General features: G+C 28.6%; 2 protein-coding genes across 3 annotated transcripts in view; both read right to left on the reverse strand.

The window, feature by feature from the left end:
• Nucleotides 1–7,865, reverse strand: part of LOC106680935 (pyridoxine/pyridoxamine 5'-phosphate oxidase) — a 43,815-nt gene extending 35,950 nt beyond the window's left edge. The window contains exon 1 of the mRNA XM_014420975.3: nucleotides 7,796–7,865. The gene's annotated coding sequence lies outside the window, so the exon portion shown is untranslated. The remainder of the gene's footprint in view (nucleotides 1–7,795) is intronic.
• A 1,984-nt stretch (nucleotides 7,866–9,849) lies between these two features.
• Nucleotides 9,850–21,268, reverse strand: part of LOC106680944 (protein scarlet) — a 12,964-nt gene continuing 1,545 nt past the window's right edge. Inside the window, exons 2-17 of one of the 2 annotated variants that reach the window (XM_014420987.3) lie at nucleotides 19,874–20,049; nucleotides 19,505–19,623; nucleotides 18,529–18,577; nucleotides 17,767–17,816; nucleotides 16,823–16,956; nucleotides 16,571–16,723; nucleotides 15,499–15,604; nucleotides 14,806–14,941; nucleotides 14,538–14,712; nucleotides 14,394–14,425; nucleotides 13,466–13,571; nucleotides 12,434–12,658; nucleotides 12,199–12,334; nucleotides 10,956–11,061; nucleotides 10,778–10,878; nucleotides 9,850–10,235 (exon numbers count right to left, since the gene is read on the reverse strand). In XM_014420987.3, the coding sequence (XP_014276473.1) occupies nucleotides 10,054–10,235; nucleotides 10,778–10,878; nucleotides 10,956–11,061; nucleotides 12,199–12,334; nucleotides 12,434–12,658; nucleotides 13,466–13,571; nucleotides 14,394–14,425; nucleotides 14,538–14,712; nucleotides 14,806–14,941; nucleotides 15,499–15,604; nucleotides 16,571–16,723; nucleotides 16,823–16,956; nucleotides 17,767–17,816; nucleotides 18,529–18,577; nucleotides 19,505–19,616 (1,803 nt within the window). In that variant the 5' untranslated portion in view covers nucleotides 19,617–19,623; nucleotides 19,874–20,049 and the 3' untranslated portion in view covers nucleotides 9,850–10,053. The remainder of the gene's footprint in view (nucleotides 10,236–10,777; nucleotides 10,879–10,955; nucleotides 11,062–12,198; nucleotides 12,335–12,433; nucleotides 12,659–13,465; nucleotides 13,572–14,393; nucleotides 14,426–14,537; nucleotides 14,713–14,805; nucleotides 14,942–15,498; nucleotides 15,605–16,570; nucleotides 16,724–16,822; nucleotides 16,957–17,766; nucleotides 17,817–18,528; nucleotides 18,578–19,504; nucleotides 19,624–19,873; nucleotides 20,050–21,268) is intronic. The other variant, XM_014420985.3, reaches the window with a different exon arrangement.

The following is a 21,268-nucleotide window of genomic DNA, read 5'->3' on the forward strand; positions in this document are numbered from 1 at the left end:
ATAAGCTTAGCACAGGAAGGCGGGAGTATTTTTATTTATTTATTTAGAAAAGTGCATCCAACAAGACCCGACGAGATGTCAACATCTATTACTCGGTGCCCAAATAACATACATAAATGAAATATGAGTTATTACGGCTATGAGTTAGTAGAGGCTACTATGATTATAAGCTACAACATTAGAATATGAATTCATTTATAGCGATAAAACTAATTATTTAATTAAATGAATACAACTAAAAAAATAAGAAATAAATAAAGTAAAGTAAAAAAAAAAATAATTTAAAGAACTTATGAAGTTAATAATAATGATATGAATTTACAATTAATAAATTAATAATAATGTGCTAATCAATTCATAATAAATGTGAAATGAACTTGATTAAAAATAAGAATATAATTTAAAATATAAAAAAAGAAAAAATATATTATAAATATAACGTACAATAATACATCAAATATGTATCATGATAACTAATACAAAAAAACAAAAAGGAGCATTAAAACTAAAGGGTAGGTAAAGGATTCAATAGAACATAATGATGAGTCAAATAAAAAAAAAAAGGATCTTAAGTATATTTAAATAAATAATAATTGGGTGTATAAAAAACAATGACCGTTTTATTAAATTCAAGATTTCAAAGGAATGTAAATATTTGAATCCTATTAAATACTTAATAATCCCTTTAGAGCATTCTCTAAGCTTGTTTAATCCCGTTCGACTTGTTAAAAAAAAAAAACTCAGTTTAGTTATTTGTTTCAAAGAAGAAACATGACATTGTATTCTCGTAATTTTTAGGCATTACTAGAAAAACAATTTCACAGCCGGTTTATCGTTCAAGGGGAAAAAAATTGATAATTTTGCGGAAGTTCAAATTGTGGTCCAAGAGTTCTTTAACTGCCATCCCAAAGACTGATAGTGTGGGATAGAGCCATTGGCTAATGACATAAAATAACAATGGACTATTCTTTGAGTATTAATTGTATTTTAAATAAAAGAAATAATAATACAAATATTTGGTTGAAAAGCGGTCATTTTTTTTATACACTCCATTATATGTAATTAACATATGCGCATATACATAGTTAATTTGAAACTTAATATAATGAATCGAGGTTAATAAGTGGAGTTCAGAAAAAATAAAGGAAGATGTTTTCGTTTGGTGAATCAAAATCAGTTATTGAGATTTGTAGAAATAAGAAAGTACCCATTGATATATTCATCAATTCTTGTGGTAAACGATTGAACAGATATGGTACCATATAGTTTGAAGAACGTTTCAGTATTCAGTAGTGATGACATCTTGAGTTTATCATCTTTAAATTACTGGCATTTACGAGATATATTGCAAATGTTAATTACTAAGTGATAAATTTTATTTTATAATTATTTATTTTTTTAGATTTTTATAAAAAAAGGTTGAAAGGAGATTGACTAGGATTGACGCTTGAAAAATTTTATTTATAAAGAATTTAAATGACAAAAATAAAGGCCACCCGAAAACTGCATTTTCAATTCCTCGAAAATTTTATAAAAACATTAATATAATAAACTTTGAATGTATCAATTTAAAATGTATTAGATTGTAAGTAATATCAACCACAATGATTGAGGGGAAAAAATCCTTAGGACCTCATTTAACCCATATTGTACAAAAATGAAACTATGGAAAAATAAATTGTTTATCTATAAAATATTTTAGTAATATTTTGGCCACTTTACCTAAACAATTTTTTTCTACTTCTGCACTCCAGTCATATTATTAAAAGTTTTTGGTTTCATTAATACTACTCCAAGGAAGTATTAGTTGTAATTTTTTCTTATGACTTTTCATCTACAGTATATTAATTAAAATAGATAAAATTATCATGAATTAATATATTATAGATGAAAAGTCACAAGAAAAAATGGCAACATATTAATTAAAATAGATAAAATATAAAATAAAAATTTTGAAATTATAGATTACTTTTAAAAACTATATAAAGTGATGCGTTGTTTTATTTCTAATTAATAGCAAGTGAAATATTTTCACAAGAATCTAACAAACAAAATTTGACTCAAATGAATGAGCAAGTATTAAAATCAGAAAGTTTATAATTAATTTGAAACATTTAAAAAAGCATCTCGTTGTCACCAATAAGAGAGTTGCAGAAAACAAAACCATATTAATTTTTTTTCTATACTGTTCTTTGTTTTTTCTGGGTTGCTAAAAAAAAAAAAAAATAATAGATTCTGGATTTCGCTACCTTGAATCTAAAATGCTAATTTCAGGGAAAAAAAATCGGAAAAAATGTCACTATTTTCTTATTTTTCGAAAACTATTGGCTCTACGACAAAAAGATCTCTACTCAAAACCAAACATGAGAACATATCTACAAATTTGGAATCTCATTCGTCAGTCGCACAATTTAGGCCCTAGAGAAAGCTCCAGCCTCGCGAAAATCTAGACAAATACCTCAGGGATGATTTCATATTTGGTTGTTTTATAAATTTTCTGGGTTGCTAAAAAAAATAATACATTCTGGATTTAGCTACCTTGAATCTAAAATGCTAATTTCAGGGAAAAAAAATCGGAAAAAATGTCACTATTTTCTTATTTTTCGAAAACTATTGGCTCTACGACAAAAAGATCTCTACTCAAAACCAAACATGAGAACATATCTACAAATTTGGAATCTCATTCGTCAGTCGCACAATTTAGGCCCTAGAGAAAGCTCCAGCCTCGCGAAAATCTAGCCAAATACCTTAGAGATGATTTCATATTTGGTTGTTTTAAAATTTTTTATTTTATTTTTATAATTGAATAAATTAACTGAGTGTTAAAAAATTGTTTATTAGAACAATCATCTATTTGTTTTAAGTTCATAAGTCTAATAAAACGTTGCTTTTGTTACATATATAAAAAAGCATAAAGCAGTTATATTGCAGCTCGTAAAAAAGCAGATATCACCAACATATTCGTCCGCCAAAGTTTTCAACCTGTTGAAATCACTCTTCAATATACACGAATCATGGCTACATCTAAAAATAGATTTTACCATCCATTGGCGGGATATAAACCTAGACCTGGGACTCAGGAGTCAAGGGCTTGTACCAGGGCCAACATCTCGAATGTTCCTGTCCTAAAACCTTTTTGTTATCGTGTAGCTTTCTTTCCATTTCAACGTGAATCTCTGGAGATAATAGAACCTCATATTAAAAAAAAAAAAAAGAAACCTGTCTCTTGTGAGTACCACACTCCGTGCCCAATTAGATCAATAGAATAAAAAAAAAGAAAAACTAATTTTTTCAATTGAACCGTGTTCTTTTCTAATATAGAACAGGTTTAAATGTGGTGATTTAAGTCTTTGAGACACTATATCATGACGAATATTGATTTTTAAAATTGACTTCGGAACTGAAAAATATACTATTCAGTATTCAAAGGGGTACACTTGAAAAATCGTGTATTTGTTTACTTACCTATTCGTTACACTTTCTTTCATTAGCATGATATTTCTTCGTATTGTGAGTAAAAAAATAGTTAATGGATAATAAAAAAAAAAAGAAAACAAATTCAGACATAAATGTAAAAACTATTTATTTTTGTTTTAAATGACAGTACATAAACAAATCTATCAACTTCTGAACTATTTATTCAAAATCAGTTGGAATAAATTAGATCACAACTCCGTGACATTGATATTATCGTGTAGGATTGAATAACAGTTTTAACTCGCCTTTCAGTAACGTTGTCACGTGCTATGGTAATGCTCTGTTGTCGCGCCAGAAATTTATTCAGATTAATTACTCGTCCTCTAATCTGTCTAGGTATCCCATACGTACTCTGTGTCATTCAAGTCTTCGAACAGAGAAGGCCGGTCCATGGGAGCATTCATGAAACTTTACGCCAAGAGATGGAAATTAATAGCCCCGCATGCCTTCAAAGTAAGCCAATTTCTTAAGTCAGGAGTTATACAGCAGGATGAACATCCTTTCGGTTGTTTACTGTAGTACGAGTTTCATTCACGAATACAACCAAACGTATCCACCAAACTGAGACCGAATCTTCTCCGACGAAAACCGTACTACGTTTTGTCCTAAAAATCTTTCAGCATCCCTTCGTCGAGACCTGTAACCTCTAATAACACACAACCTTCTATTATTCAATCTAATTCGGGCCCATTCGAGTAGTCATATCTTATACATTAGGCTCAAATAAGGAAATTTTGTAGCACTCCGCGTAAAGGCGTATATGAGCTCTTTAGTTAAGTTAGTCTGTGGATCAGTGGAACAACCTATTTGGGGCACTTTTAGGGGGCGGCAAAATTTCACTATAAATTATAATAATATTTGTAATACTTTGAATCATTTCATTTCATAACTCTTTTTATTTCTGATCTGTAAAATACACGATAAATATAGTTGTTCAGGCTGAAAAGTTTTTCAGAATTACAGTATGTTTTAATCTTTGAAATTGAAATACCTAAATAAGGGGGTGAAAAAATTTTCAATTGTCAAATAGTTGTTATGCATCAACATATCCAATAAAAATTTAACTTGATTAAATCTTACTAATATCATTCTTAATTAACTGGTTCGGTAAAACGCTTTACTAAAAGGATTTCTTAGCAGCATTTATTAGTTTATTTAAGGTGAAGGCAGGAGCGTAAATTAAGTTGAGAAGGGCTGGGAATATTTTAACAAAAATAAATTAATGATTTTACAACGTTTCGATCTAATTAGCAATCTTCTTATTTTCGGTACAAAAATTGTTTTAAGAGAGCTTGTTAATATATATACATTTATTTGATCAAAATTGAAATAAAAAGATTAAACCATTACCATAATTTTCATTCTAAATTCTCATGTTAACTCAATCATATCTATTATCTATCAATTTGTAATTCTTAATTTATCAACTATAATAAAAAATATCTATATAGTATCAACATGTTTATTTTACAATAATTCCTACGTTTCGGCCCTTCCTGCATTCTCAAGGATATCTTATTAATAATATCACAGGTATCTGAACATACGGAGTTGAACTTTGGGCTCCACTAAGCCTTCAAATCTCTCTCGTATCCAATCCTTACAATCCAAAATCCTTCGTAAAATCCTCATCAATGCTCCTTACTTTGTCACCAAGAAAATCATCGATAGAGACCTTAATGTTCCTTATGTAACCGATTTAGCCCGAACCAGATATCAATCCTTCCATTATAAACTCCCTAACCACTCATACCTTGCTTCCTCTTTCGTTCCTGACAATCCTCCGTGGCGCCTGAAAAGAAGATGGCCTGGAGACCTTATATTGTAAAAATGCTTTTAGAGCGCTACCAATGGGTAGTTTCTCACATCCCTGTATCATACCATTATGATCTTACTTCAAATTTACATGTTGTATTTAATATAACAGTTGTAAATGTCAATAAATAAATTTTTTAAAAATAATAATTATAATATCACAGCTAATAATGTCATTAAAAAGTTGTAGGCTATCCTGCCTCTGTCAAAATATATACTTAATCTACTTTTATCCATTATGTTACTTATTCTAATTTCATTAAGTTTACATTAACTTATATAAGATAGAGTAAATTCAATCAGAAGAATCAGAAAAAATAGTAGATAAAAATAGGTTGATAGACTAAGCTATATTTTTAATGAAATTGTTAGCTGTGATATTATAAATAAGATAATCTCGAGTATGGTCGGAATGGCCGAAACGTAGGTGTTATAAGTACATAAACATGTTAAGACTATATGGATATTTTGTATTATAATTGATAAACCAACCAGTCTCAAAGAATAAATTAAATTATGTATTACTAATTTATGTTATCTTTCTATTTATGGTAATGAAGATTTGGGAGGAGCTCTCATTCCTAACGGCCGACGTAACTTAAGTCCATTCCCAGCTAAAAGAAATTCTATATAGCTCTCACAAATCCTAATACTTGTGTATAGTGTTACTGACCACCAACGTAACCAAAACCATAGCACGGGAAAAAGCTGACACAACATATATCTGCATTCTTTGGGACAGAGAAAAGAAAGGTAGGCGGTTAGTAAAAATTACTCAAAAGTTCAGCACAATCAATAAAATTATTATCTTAATCAATTAACTAATTTTAACTATTATTTTAATAAATTGACGGCTCAAAATCTCTTATACAAAGACTATCTTAATAAATAGTACTTGGCCTAATAGAAAAAGAGTAATTACTGTTAATAATGTATGGTTGAAGTCACTAGTATATGTTTTTGACACCATTCAGCTACTTTTCATTAAAAGTACTACTCAGTTATTCCACCAAGGCTGAGCAAATACTAAACAACTCTGAGTCGAGTTGAGGCTTTCTCAGTTCGGAGTATCAACAATTTTTTTTTAATTAGCTATAAAACGTATTTAGAATTTACAAAGTTTTATAATAATGTTAAAGAATTCATAACTTAGAGGATGAAGTTGCTTAATTTTCAATGCCTTGCAATTTGTAGTAGCATATTTCTAGATTTATATAATAACTTTATTGAAGAAATCGTGTTGGATTTCATCAGATATATGGTACGAAAATGAAACAGATATTTAATTGAACGAACAACTAAGACGTAGTAACTCACATCTGCCGACTAAATAACTGGGCTAAGAGAAAAAGTGAATCTACCCAGTGGTGACTTGAGCAGGGCCAACGCATCCTTAGTGGGGTCACATGTTATTCTATTATTTTACAGATTATTGTCAATTGTATAATTGCCAAACTTGTCATTGTATAATTAGACCTTTACGTTTCTTAAAATTGTCTCTAATATGCCTAATAGGTTCTCAATTAAAGAAACGCGATCCGTTCCAGAAATAAAGACTTCAATAACGATAAACGTTTCCGTTAAGGATGAAATTATGTTGAATCGGAAGGCTCATCGCTGGATAGCGACATGGATTGTATTGTTAAAACGAAGGGGGTCGTACAGGAGAATTCAGGGGTAGATTACCACTTCGTAGCGCCAGTTAGTCAAAATTGTTTCAACTGTGTAACACAGATATATGTCCAATGTATTTGTTCTGAATGGGTTAAGTTATATATTAATTTATTTCATCAAAAATTTATATTTAAGAGTACTAGGGAGTACCCCTGTCCAACCGCCATTTAAGAGTACTAGGGGTTACCCCCATTTAAGAGTACTGGGGTTACCCCTTGTCCAACCCCCATTTAAGAGTACTAGGGGGTACCCCTTGTCCAACCCCCATTTAAGAGTACTAGGGGTTACCGTACAGGGTTCATAGCGTAAAGAGCATTGGAGGAACTACCTGTTGGCTTCTCTGACCCTGAATTAGGCCAAATTCAGAAGGGGCTTCCCTGAACAACTGAACTTTATTAGATTATTTTTTATTAATATATTCTTGTTTGAGAGTGGTTTAGTTTATTTAAAAACAAATTTGATCCCTTTTTTTCTCAACTTTATTCTTTTTAAAACCTTCCAACGTTTTGACCCTCAGGTCATTTTCAAGGATACCTACAAAAAGATTTTTTTTAAATATTATTTTTATATAACAATTTCATTATTTCCTTCACTTACATACTGATTTCCTTGGCCCTACCTTTATTTTGTTGTCATTTTATTTTTTAAAAAACTTAAAAATGCCGGCTAATTGCCTTTGTCCCATCTCTAAATAAATTAATCATTAAAATAATATCATAATAACATTATAAAATCTTTGTTTTTTAAAAATAGATTCCTACATACATAAATTCTTCTACATAATTCTTTCTTAAATTTAAAACTTTTACTAACCACTTCTTTTACTAACCGAACGTGACTGGAGAAGGTGAGGTGCCTATCAAATGTGATGCCCAGGTAGAGAATGGAGGTGGAGATTCGCTGGTCGACTTCATCTACTTTGAATGTGGTAGGTGGTGGTAATGACTAATCTGAGTGTTTTCAGCTATATAAACCTTGAAGGAAGAAGTATAATCCAGGAAGTTGACTAGCAGGAAAAATGAAACAAAAAAGGCCGACCTTTTGATGGACCAGGGGCCTGGCAGAGGAGTAGGGGAAGAGTAGAACCCAATCACTGGCTGCCTTCTATTTCAGTTTATGCCAGACATTCCATAACAAACCTAAACTTAAACACCATGGTTGTGGCTTTTTGGCTTCATTTTTGCTTTGAAGGGAAGGTTATGCCACCCCTGATATCAATCTACCACTGGCCCTTTTAAAACAAAATGATGGAGGATGAAACATTGATATTTTGTCTGCTTTCCACAGAAGAATGGTGAAACCAATTCATATGAAACTTCATATTATTATTTATTACCATAAAAACATTCTAGCAACATTAATCTTAAGACAAAATGGCAGACACACTAAAATTTGATATGGTTTTAATTTTATGTGTCCAAAAAAACAAATCAATAGGCTGATAGACATTTTTTTATTTTTCATCTTTATATATAACTATACCGATAACCTATATATATGGCTGGACAATTAATGCATGGAATTTTATATACTAATCCCGATTAATATTTACTGTCTATTGGGTCTTTTGTTCTGTTATAAAAATTTTTTAATTTATTGTTTGGTTTGAAACTTAATGATATATCTTCCATATCATAATCCTTAAAGGCCTTTTTATTCCTTCTGACAAATCTTTTATATAGTTACAACTATAGAATTGCTTATTTGCTTTTATCGCATTTTCATTTTTGTCAATTTCTTTTATTCTGGATTTTTTATAACCTTTCCTTCAAAGCAAAAATGAAGCCAAAAAGCCACAACCATGGTGTTTAAGTTTAGGTTTGTTATGGAATGTCTGGCATAAACTGAAATAGAAGGCAGCCAGTGATTGGGTTCTACTCTTCCTCTACTCCTCTGCCAGGCCCCTGGTCCATCAAAAGGTCGGCCTTTTTTGCTTCATTTTTCCTGCTAGTCAACTTCCTGCATTATACTTCTTCCTTCAAGGTTTATATAGCTGAAAACACTCAGATTAGTCATTACCACCACCTACCACATTCAAAGTAGATGAAGTCGACCAGCGAATCTCCACCTCCATTCTCTACCTGGGCATCACATTGGATAGGCACCTCACCTTCTCCAGTCACGTTCGGGAGAGACTTAAGCTGGCCCCCCAGAAGAGCTACGAGCTCTACCATCTCATGAAATCCCTACAACTCTCACTAAGGCTGAAGCTGCAAATTTACAAGGCTATAATCCGACCGACTCTGCTCTATAGTGTACCACTGCTGCGTCATCTCTACCTAATAACGCTTGAAAAGCTGCAGAGCTATCAGAATTCTGTCCTCCGGCGAATCGTCCGTGGAACTACTCTATAGAGGGCCAGAAACACCACCATCCACCAGGAACTCCAGCTACCCTCAGTGCCGGAGTATATAGGCCGAAGGCACATCAAATTTTTTGATGGGTTGAAGGCCTGTGCCAACCCGCTCTTCAGAGATATCGCCCCTCCACCAAGACCTGGGAGGTGGCAAAGCACTGTCCCCTGGGTAGACGTCCTCGCCGAGGGCAGGACTTCGGGCTCTGCAGCGTGAAGTCATCACACCACCACCACCACCAGTCAGAATGGTCCCTCCACATTCTATGTAAGCCCCCAACTATTATGCTTGCAATGTAAAACTGCCTTCAGCAGACACTGTAACCCATCTATACTGCCATACGGCAAACAAAGTCATTATGTAAAATTTGTATATATACTATGTATTATATTATATATTTTTAATTGTAATTATATATAAATAAAGAGGATTTTGAAAATAAAAAATAAAAAGATTAGTCATTTTCTCAGGAAAAAAGTTTTAAAATATCTAACTACTTAAATAGTTTTTATTGAGGCTAACAAATAATAAATTAGAGAATACTTCTTTATTGAAAAAATATAGTTCTCTAATAGTTTACAATAAAACATAACAAACATCCATTAACAAATTATATTGAGGTTTGTAGTTGTCAGTTTATATTCATTAAAACCTATTTAAAATGTTTACATTGAAACTTTCTATTCTTACAAAATAAAATTTACATTATCTGTACATAAATATTCATAAAATATTAATAAGCACTACATTTCTTGCTTCTCTTTCTAATGAACAAATATCCAATGAAATGTAGACAAAGAAATAAAACAAAGAGGCCTACAATATCTAGAGCTACATTTGAACTATGGTAACCATATTTATGTAGAACTTCTTCTCCAGTTGTTATGCAAGGTAAATCTTTATTCTCAGAACAAGCTGGAAGTCAAAAATTAAAGTTTAAAATATAAATATAGACATTTTATTTACATCTATATTACTAAGACCTTAATTTATCAATTGAATGGCTAATACATATTTGTATTTTCCTACACTAACAATGAACGTCTAAACAAGTTGGTATACTATCTACAATTGAAAAATTTTAGATTATAAAATCTTTAGAAATTTTTCATTTTAAAACCATGTTTAAAAAAAAGAAGAAGAAAAATACATAAAAATTAAATATTCTAGTCACTGTGCTATGTAAACTTATGATTATAAATAATAATTGGTGGTAAATAAATTAAACTTTTTAGTTTTTTTTTAACTAAGTGCTGAATAGGAAATTTACTATGTATTAAATAACTTAATTTTTTAAAAAATAAACATGAAACAGATATGGAAATCCAAAAGATAAGTTATTACATATTAACATGCAATATTTTCATGATCCATTGCAATTAAAGACAGTAAAAGAAGTAAAGAATATTAAACAAATAGTTGAATGACTTAAAAAAGAAAATTAAACAATTACTTACGAATGTATTCCACCCCCTGCCATTGGAATATTGAGAGCGCTTCTAATCCATAATAAAACCGAGAAATATATTTCACCCAAGATAAATATACTGGTACCGTACTGGAAATATGAATAAAGTTCAAATATTGTCAATGGATACAATCTTAATCTTTTAATGAACAATCAATTAATGTTACCTTAACTGCAGAAAAATACCGCTAAAAGTATATGATATAAAATCAATTGGTACAGAAAGTAAAGAGGCCATACTTATGTTTTCGAACATTGCTGAAATACAGTATCCTAAAAAAAAGAAATTATATATTAAAATAATAAAAAAAACAAAAAAAACTTAAAGACTAATTTTATTTTAAAAAAATTTCAATGCTGAAAAAATATTTGTCATCAGTATTTACGATCATTATTCCCCAAAATACGAGCTGTATAATACATGTATGACCTTTGAGAACTATGGAAACATGAGTTCGATATTTGTGAACACCTAAGATTTTTTTCTAGGGGGTTCCACTCATATAAGAATAACAAATAATAATTACAAGATTCCAAAAACATAAACATGTCTCAAAAATACTCATGAAAAACTAAGCAGTCGATATTCTGCCAATTCAGGTGTAATCAAGACATGAACATATAAATGAGAGCAAATCTCACACCAACAACAAAAAAAAGACCCATCAGCTAGAGCAATGGTTCCTAAAGTAGGTGCTGTGTAAGCCTGGGGTGCCTCAAGTATATACCATACCACTTTCTCAGAATTTTACAATTAAAGAAAGCAAAAAAAATTAAATTAAAAAATCAAATATTCTACCATTTAACTATGGATAATTGTGCAAACATTTTTATTAGATAAAGGAGGGTGCCGCAATTCTATTTAGTTCTACAAGGGTTCTGAGAAAAATTTGTTTGCCAAAGAAGGGTGCTGTGGCAAAAATATTTTGGAAACCACTGAGCTAGAGATGGCAATTCACTCCAAGACACCTCAACACATACCAGGAGGTCTTCAGTCTTCATTTATGTGAGCTTGTCTTTTTTTTGTCATGATGGATATCAGAAACGGCAAAACATTTTGCAGTTATTTATTTATCAACATTTTGGGGACCTAAGGCTTTGATTTTGTAATCTTCTAATTAAATTCTAAGAATTATTTTTTCTCATATTTTTTGTTAATAAATTTAATTAAGAAGCAGTAATTGCCTTACTGTTATTCTTTATTAATTATTAATAGATTTATTAAATCAATAAATACATTGTTTTTTAATTAATTTATGAAATAAAAACCAAACAATTATGAAAAATTATTATAGTATTTGATAAAATAACTTCACTGGGCCAACAAAATCAACTAATAGTATTTTTTAATAAGAAAAAATAAAATATAATAAAACTATAGTACAATGATATTAAAATTCAATTAATTACCGTAAGCTGTAGAACAAATGGCACAGGCAATCACTGGAAGACATAAATTAAAAAATCCTTCTATGCTGTCATTTACTCCAGCAATCATGAATATCACCCAACAAAAGAATAGGGTTTCCAAAATGGTTCTAGGAATCTGTAACAGTTGTTTTAAGGGTTAGAATTGTAAGAATATTCTTGCTTCCTAAACTTGAGTGACTTTTCAAAACTAAGAGAAATAAAGATATGTACTCACTAGAAAAATTATTTTAGTTAAATAGTAAGAAGCTGGTTTATACACTCCATCTCGAACTTCTCTCAGCAACACAGGTATCTCGGTAGGGAATGTGTGCATTACACCATACGAATGTGAAAAAACTGTCTCAGTTACTACGGAATAATGCAATCCTTGAAGATTTTGTATACCTTCTTGATTAATTTCTGTTCCAATGTAAGGCGATGAGACAAGTATTCCGGTACACTAAATAGAAATTGGTAAAAAATAGCATAAATAAGCTAAAAAAATATATATGAAATACTCAAACAATTATTACTTTTATGATCTATTTTTTCCACATTTCAAAATTAAATTAAAAAGATATTTATGCTGTTTCATAGCAGTAAAGAGTTACTTTTTTATGGCATGTCAAATTTGGCATCATTTATGTTTCAAACAAGAAACTTCCAGTTAGAAAACTAATAACGAAAAACAAAATATATAATGAGTGGAAAAAATTAGGATAAAAAAAAATCAAAGTCATCAAAAAGATGAAGTATAACATGGAGAATCAACGAAATCTGAAGAAAGAAGTTAAGAAATTATTCATTAAAAATAATTAAAATATTTGCAATTTTTTAAAATTTTATTTAGTTTAGTGTAAATATGATCTCCAACTTGGAGCAGAAAAGCTGGACTATCCTACAGATCACCAAACAATTCTAGCTTGAATGGGAAGGTTGAGGTTTATTCCGTAGGTCCATGGAATAATACTCAACTCACATGAGTACTGACATGAATAATACTCAACTCACCCAGGCCAGATTCGAATCAGTGCAAATGCAGACATGAGAAAGCTAAGTTGGAGCCTTAGAATGATCAGGCTACAAAATGATATTTATGTCATTCTAATGTTTTGAACAACACTACTGTACACTAAAATATTTCCCATGACAAACAAAAAATTAAAGAATAGTTATATAAAAATAGAATAAAGTTACTGTCATACAATAACAATATTTTAAAAGCATTACAAAGGACAACCATAAATCAAGATTGAGAAGTACTCACAATATACATCGCGAGGCGAAGAAAAACTTTGTGTGAATCTCTGTACAAGTCTATCATAGATCTCCAAAATAGCCACTTCAGCTGAGTTAGAAGAGTAGCGGTTTGTCTAGTAGATATAAATCAGAAAATAGAACCAGTAGTTAAATGACTTCTTAAGACTAAGTAATTAAAAATTAGAAATCAAAATTAATTTACTAGGAGATGATGGTTGGGGGAGCGGCCAAATTAAACACAAATAAGATGGAGTAGCTTATTTAGTATATCATTTGACGTTTGGTTTCCAAGCTAACAGGTTCGTTTTATTTTTTTTTTCCCCTTCTTTTCTCAGTTTTCCTTACCCACGTTATTAGTTATGTTCACCCTATATTATTGTTGTTGTTTTTAAAAATAATTTTTTCTTCTTCTTCTATTCATCTCTTTTGTTAAACTTTACCTATATTTTGCCTCTTTATCAATTATTATGTTTAAATATTTTTATATTTTCTTTCTCACAATTTTCTTTTTCTTTCCATATTTCAATTTTTAAATTATTAATAACTAATATATTTATACTTCTTTACATTATATAACTTCATTTTCATTTTATTTCCTTAATTATGTTATTTTACCTACTTTTTCAATTATCTATGTATAAATTTTATTTTACAATTCTCTCATCATTTCATTTTATTAATTCCATTCTGTAAAATTATTCACTTTATGTCATTCTGTTTATATTTTATTTTTTATTTTCTATACTTATTGGTTGTTATCTTGTTCTGTTCTTAGCCCTAATGAAGGCTAGAAACTCTAGCCGAAACGTTGGCACAATTAAATAAGCTACTCCATCTTATTTGTATTTCATTTGACCACACTCCCAACCATCATCTCCTAGTACGTCATCCACGGTCAACTATCTCTCATAATTACAAAATTATTGTAGACTTACACTGAATAAAACTTCAGGAACTTCTCTTCCATCTAAAAACCAATTTGGTTGGTGAAAAAATTATTCATAATAATGGATGACATAAATTTAAAGAGTTTACTAATATGATATTTTTTAAAGAACTAATATATGAAATGTACTTACACCGAATATGAGGTTATCATTCATAGTATTTTTTTTAACAAATTCAATATCCTTATGTAGTTGGATAAATGTATTAGTAGTAACATATTTCTCACAAAGTTTATCTGGAAGGGTATTCAGTTGTTTCAAAACGAATTCTGCGGTGTTGTATGATGCTGGACAAGTAAGGCCCATTCTAAAAAATATAAAGATATTTTTTTAAAAATAAATCACAAAAAGTTCATTTTTGTAAAAAATCTATATTCTTTTTATGTTACTGCATACATACTGTGCAAAATATTGTTTTGCATCATTAACTTCCCCAAAGTATGCAAGGCGTCCTCCCGGAACAAGCAAGGAAACAGTATCAAACAATTCGAATATTCCTGAAGCTGGTTGGTGAATAGATGCCAGAATGGCCTTGCCTGAAAATCATCAAGTGAATCTTAAAAGTTTTTATTGCTGCAGTTGTTTTATTATGAATTGAACAGGTATGTCATAGTATTATATTTAGTTTTTGAAAATAATATTGTCTAGTTCTATTTATCACAGAGAATGTCATTTTTGGTCAGACAGAAATTTAAAGAAGGATAAATATCATAATTTGAGTTAATTAATCATAATAGAAAGGTTCCAGTAACTTATTTAAACTTTCAATAAACTAGCTTTATGATCCTTTTTATATGTAACCATTGAGTTCAATTTATTAGCTATAGGGTATAAAGTGAATACATAAGAATATAAAGTTATTAGTTATTAAATTAATTAGTCTGCAAATCATTGGTTTCAATTTTAAGTCATGGAGAGGATCAGTTCCATTACAATAATGATCGTCATTTAGTTATATACAAATGAACAGCTTAAGAACTATTTACTTTTTTGATTGTATAATTTGTTGTTTTACTTCAAATTGTATAAAAAAAATCGTTTAGTTCAATTTTATCAGGAATAAAATTATCTCAGAGACTAGTTGAAAAATTACCTCTTGATGCAAGTTGACGGAGAAGTGTTACAACAGTAGCAGCAGTATAGCTGTCAAGACCAGTTGTAGGCTCATCACAGATTAGCAATGGAGGATCTGTGATCAACTAAAACATAACAATAACTACATTTCATAAATGAACTGAATAATAAATATTTTTAAATGTTATAAAATAATAAAAATTTAAGAAGTGGATATTTGGAGGAACTGGGTGGGTTGGGGCTAGGGTCCTAGAGAGCTTGGTAAAGAAGGTTTGATTCCCACTTGGGGTGGTCAATATTTATTCTGCAGTGGCCCCGAGAAATGAATCTTCCCACCCACTCTGGGGCTGTATAGGTCCTCAATGGAATACTTAAGCCAAAAAAAAAGTGGGTACTTCGAAGGATTAGTAAATTAAAGATAAAAAATTTGTTAACAAATATACATTGTTATGACAGCTTATATTTTAAATAAAAGCTTTGTATTTTTTAAGATCATACCAGTGTAATGATACATTTTTATTAAATGTAATGAAATTGAGTTTAAGGGGATTTTATGAGTTAAAGAAAATATTTTAAAGAAATAAAAGTAAAAGTATAATAGTTGACCTCACCTATCCATGCAAAAACCCTTAACACTTACTATTGTACTAGCTAAAAAAAATAATTTAAATGGTATAAATGAGAGTTTTGCAAAGATAGAAGAAAAAAGTAGGCTAGTACAATTAGAAATTTTATAATGAAATTTAATCTCAATGTTAAAACACTTCTGACAGATGAGAAGATTTAGAAATTTGAACAGAATGGAAGAAAATGATGAAGTGAGTCAGAATTTTGAAAATGAATATTTCAGTCTCTTAATATAGTACCATCTCTATGTAATTAAATCTTCCAGGTACCTACTTAAGTTAATTTTGTTCAGCTATTTAAAATGTCCATGCCTTGACCATTTTGGGTTCTATGACTAGGATCTCATTTAGGAGAGTGAGAATAAAATATATCAGGAATTATAAAGATCTTTTACTTAGAATAATATTATAAGAATACAAAAAAACTTTTGTTTTTAGTATGTTTATTTTTAAGAATAGTCCTACCTGAACAGAGAGACTGACACGTCGCCTTTCCCCACCAGAAAGATTACAAAGCCTAGAATTAATACAGTTGGACAAACCAAGGTCTTGTATCAATGAATGCACAATTCTGTTTCTTTGAGATGCAGAAACCCTTCTATCCATTTTTAGTGTAGCCTAAAAAATTAAAAATGAAATTAACATATTATAGACAAGAGAAGGACTGATGATTAAGGGCACAAATTTGTATCAATAGTATTAAATATTAAAAGTTACCATGAAATTTAAATGCTCTCTGACTGTCAGTGTCTCAATAGCTAAGTCATGCTGAGGAACGAAGCCACACATTTTCAACATTAACTCTTTATCTACTGGCCGCCCGTTAAGGTGGATTTCACCTTTAAGAAAACCTATAAATATAATGAAAAATTTAAAGAATAGATTAAAAAAAATTAAATTAACATTACGAAATAGGTTGCACATATTTTTCCAATTGTTTATATTTATTTAAAATGTGATAGCCATTTATTCAATTATAAATGCAGTTTGGCTTTATTATGTCCAAAATGCTGTTATGGTTTTAAATAAAAAATACATTTGGTTAAATATTAGCACTCTACCTATTAAAGCTAATATTTTCTTACCTTAAAAAATTATAAAGAAGATTAAATTAGTATTGAGAATATTTGTGTCATGTATTAACAAAGTAATGACTATGTGCTACGTATGTAATGTTTATGTTAGACAGGGGTCACCCCTCCAAGGGCAGTTCCTTGCCCAATAAATTTTTTTTTAATCTGTGCTAATTGTTTATAATTAAACGTGAGGTTGAGTATTACATGAACAATAATGAATGAAATGAGAAATTATTAAAAATATACTATAACCATTAATGGAGTCTATACTCATACCATCCTCTCAAAGTGTAACGATCTTATTTTTACTAAAATTTTGAAGTAAACAACATAAAATAAATAAAACTAATGGTTGTCAACCAAACAAGCAACTAAAAATTTATTCTAAATGTTTTAACATTACATTACAATACAACAAACTAAAAATTTATTCTAAATTTTTAATATTACTCTGAAAATTAGTATATTATTTAATAAAACTAGAGGAAATAACCTTAAACGATATTTTTAACAGTGTTAAAAGTTGTTTGTAGTTTCATAGTAATTATATTTGCTATTTAATTATGAACAAATAAAGTTACATACCTGTATATCTTTGGCTTAATGCAGCAAGAAGCGTCGTTTTTCCAGCACCACTATTAATTACAAATATTTGCTTAAATATTTAAAAAAAAATAAATTATTGTTAATAAATTTTTTTTTTTTATTTAGAAAATATTCATGGATATGTCTGGTCATACATTGTATATAAAATGTTTTGAAGAAAAAAAAAAGTTTCTCATGAGACCAGTGAAAATAATACATAAAGCGGAAGTTCATTAAATTAGTTGCTCGGAAAGATATCACCTGGACTAGAAGTATTAAATTGTTTTAAAAGTCTTGCTATTGTCCAATTAACATTTCATCAGTAATAAGTTACACAAAAATTTAATCATCAATAATTTAATATTAATACGAATGATGAGTCACAAAGTTTTGGGTGTGGGGGAGACATTAATAAAATATGAGTGAAAAAAATATTAATTATTATATTCATTACTTTTTTATTTAAATAAAGGTTCGACAACTCAGGAAGTGAACATTTTATGTGACTTATCCACATACTAAATAAAGCATTTTTATTGATCAAGTACAAAAACTTCCAAAATGAAATTAAAATATCATTTTCCGATCACTTTTTAACATACATTTACCTTTTGGTTTTTTTTAAAATTATACCAACAAAATTTACAGTTAAAATTGATATAGTTTGGAAACTTTATGGTCTTGTAAATGCAATAAAGGATAATCAACAAAGAATAAATGAAATTAGGCAAAAAAAAAGTAAATAATAAAAATAAATGATACCTTGGCCCCATGACAGCAGAAACGCATCCTGATTTAACAATACCACTCACTGAAAACATTTTGAGTTGTATAGAAACATGTTACATAAGTTCTGAGTATAAGGAAAATACTCAACAAAATATACTACAATCTCAATATAGTTTGAGACAATATTATACCTCCATATTAAATGACTATATATATATAATAAAATATTTAATTAGTAGTTGTAACATTATTCTTTTCCAAAAATTATTAATAATGGTCAAATATAATAATCCAACCAGGATAATGATAAAAGGTTGGTTTCTTATATGGATTTTAATTAATGTTATGCTACTGTTAATTTAACTAATTAAGAATGATTCAAAATGTTCTTATTTATAAAATAAAACTATTATTAAACACACATTCAGTTATAAATTTTTTTGAAAAATATACAAAAAGTTGGATTTTATTCTAAATATAAAAATACCAAGAACTGAGTAAAATTTACAATTTCTAATTTTTTCTTCACACTAGTTCTGTTAATCTGACTAGTTAAGAAGAAATGAAATAGTTTCAAAATATTACTAAATGCATATTTAATTTTAACAAATTTAAAAAATGTATATATAAAATTGTATTTCAAACTAAATATATACATCAAGAATTGAGTAAAAGTTTCAATTTCTATTTTTTTTCTATTCATTTACTATTTGTACTAAATTAAAAATTAATTCACTTTGGTAATACAAAAAATAATTTTATATTTGGTTTGTTAAATACTTTGTTCAATGAACTTTCAACCATAAAAAATACATTGCAATAAATTAACTAAAAAATGATTCTTTACCAAGAAAAAAGAAATATTAAATATAAATAATGAACAGTAGGGCTAAGAAAAAAAGTATTGAGACTTTGACAACTCAAAGATTATTTTTTACCGTACCACAGTTGCACATTAATAATATATTCATGATAAATTACAGTATACTTCAATACATAAGTAGCTTACCATTATTCAATAGTTTTAGTCTTCGTGTTTCTGTCTTTCCCCAGAGTTTCTTCTTTTTTATTGTCATATAAAGTGAGACATTTTGCCAACAAAATGCTAATCCATCATCCATCTTCACTCTGTAGCGTTGTATATATATTGAAATAAAATATCAATTTATTTTATAACTTCAAATAGGACATTAATTTTATTTAATTTATCAAAGATAATAAAACATTCTCTAAATATAGGTTGAATATTACTGTAAAGAAGTGAATCTATCCATAAAATAAACTTTCAATTAAATATTTTCGCTAACTAAACTATTTTATTCTACTAATGAAGTAAGTACATAGTAATACTCTAATTGAACAATAGTGGTTTACTCACTGAATGTAGGTATTCTCACTTTTCAGAATTAAATAAACAAATTATAATTCCATAATGTCAAAGAGAACAAAATGAGAAGAGAATTGAGGCAGAGACAGTATCAGAAGCATGTGAAGCTCAGGTGAGTTGGTTACATAACTGTCATCAGTCTATAGGATTCAGGGGGTAGCTACCTCCTAGTACCAACAGTGAGAAATTTTATCATGACCTTCTTTTTTTAGGGCCAAGTACCATAAAAATAAATTGTAAAAAATATATTGTTAAAAAATAACTTAATAATGTTTAGACAAAGGTAGCAAAGAGTAAGTTGTAGATATTTTAAAAGATAAAAAAAACTAATTTACTTGATAATAATTATAAAAAATTTTAAGCTCATTAAAAAATATATATCTTTTTTGTAATTAACTAACAACAACAACATGTATTTATGTTCTAATTGTTTCAAACCTTTAAGGCACAATAATTTAAATTTTATTGTTTAATCTAATAAATATATTAGTATACAATTTCTTTTTATTTCCTGGTATCTTCAATAATAATTATCTTCAATTTTGGTATATTTCAGACTAATATATAATACCTATAAACTTTTTAAAGATTAAAAAAATTATCAGTTTATTACAACAGAGAAAATTACTCAAACAAAAAAACAAATAGATTAAAGTATTGAGGATTTAGATCATTTCCACCTTTGCATCGTAAGAACCCTTTGTTCTTCTCAGCTCATGTTTAATATTTTTCAAAGAACATTCATATTTTCCTTTAACCTTCTTTTTATCTTTCAAGTTGTTGTTCATGACATTTTATCCTCAATGCTACCTACTTCACCAAGTTTCATCTTTAATAACATCAAACTTATTTTTCCTCATTATACTTCGTTAAGTACAGTTTCATTTATATTTATAATGCACAAAAAATAAATATATAAATGTTTGAATTGAATTAATAATAAATATTACTTTAAAAATATTAATTTATACAATGTTAATAATATCATATATAAACAAATTTATATAGATTTTAATTTAAATATTAAGTGTTTTTTTTTGCCATTAGAGCTAAGCACCTCAATAAGTCATATTTTTAATAGTGCCAAACTAATTTATATTTTCTTAAATACAGTTCCATATATATTTATAATACATAAATAAAAATAAATGTTTGAATAGAACAAATAGTGTTAATAATACAAAGTATTTTAAAAATTTTAATACATGAAAACTCCATTAAAAAGGTTTTTATTTATATATATATTTTTTTCATTTAGTCCTATGCACCTCAATAAGTCAAATTTTTAATAATACCAAACTTATTTTTTTTTTTTTTTTAACAGTTCCATTTATATTTATAATACATAAATAAAAACAAAAATAAACATTTGAATAGAACAAATAG

The sequence above is a fragment of the Halyomorpha halys genome, unplaced genomic scaffold (assembly GCF_000696795.3).
Source record: "Halyomorpha halys isolate HHAL.00 unplaced genomic scaffold, Hhal_1.1 Scaffold299.1, whole genome shotgun sequence".
Lineage (NCBI taxonomy): Eukaryota > Metazoa > Arthropoda > Insecta > Hemiptera > Pentatomidae > Halyomorpha > Halyomorpha halys.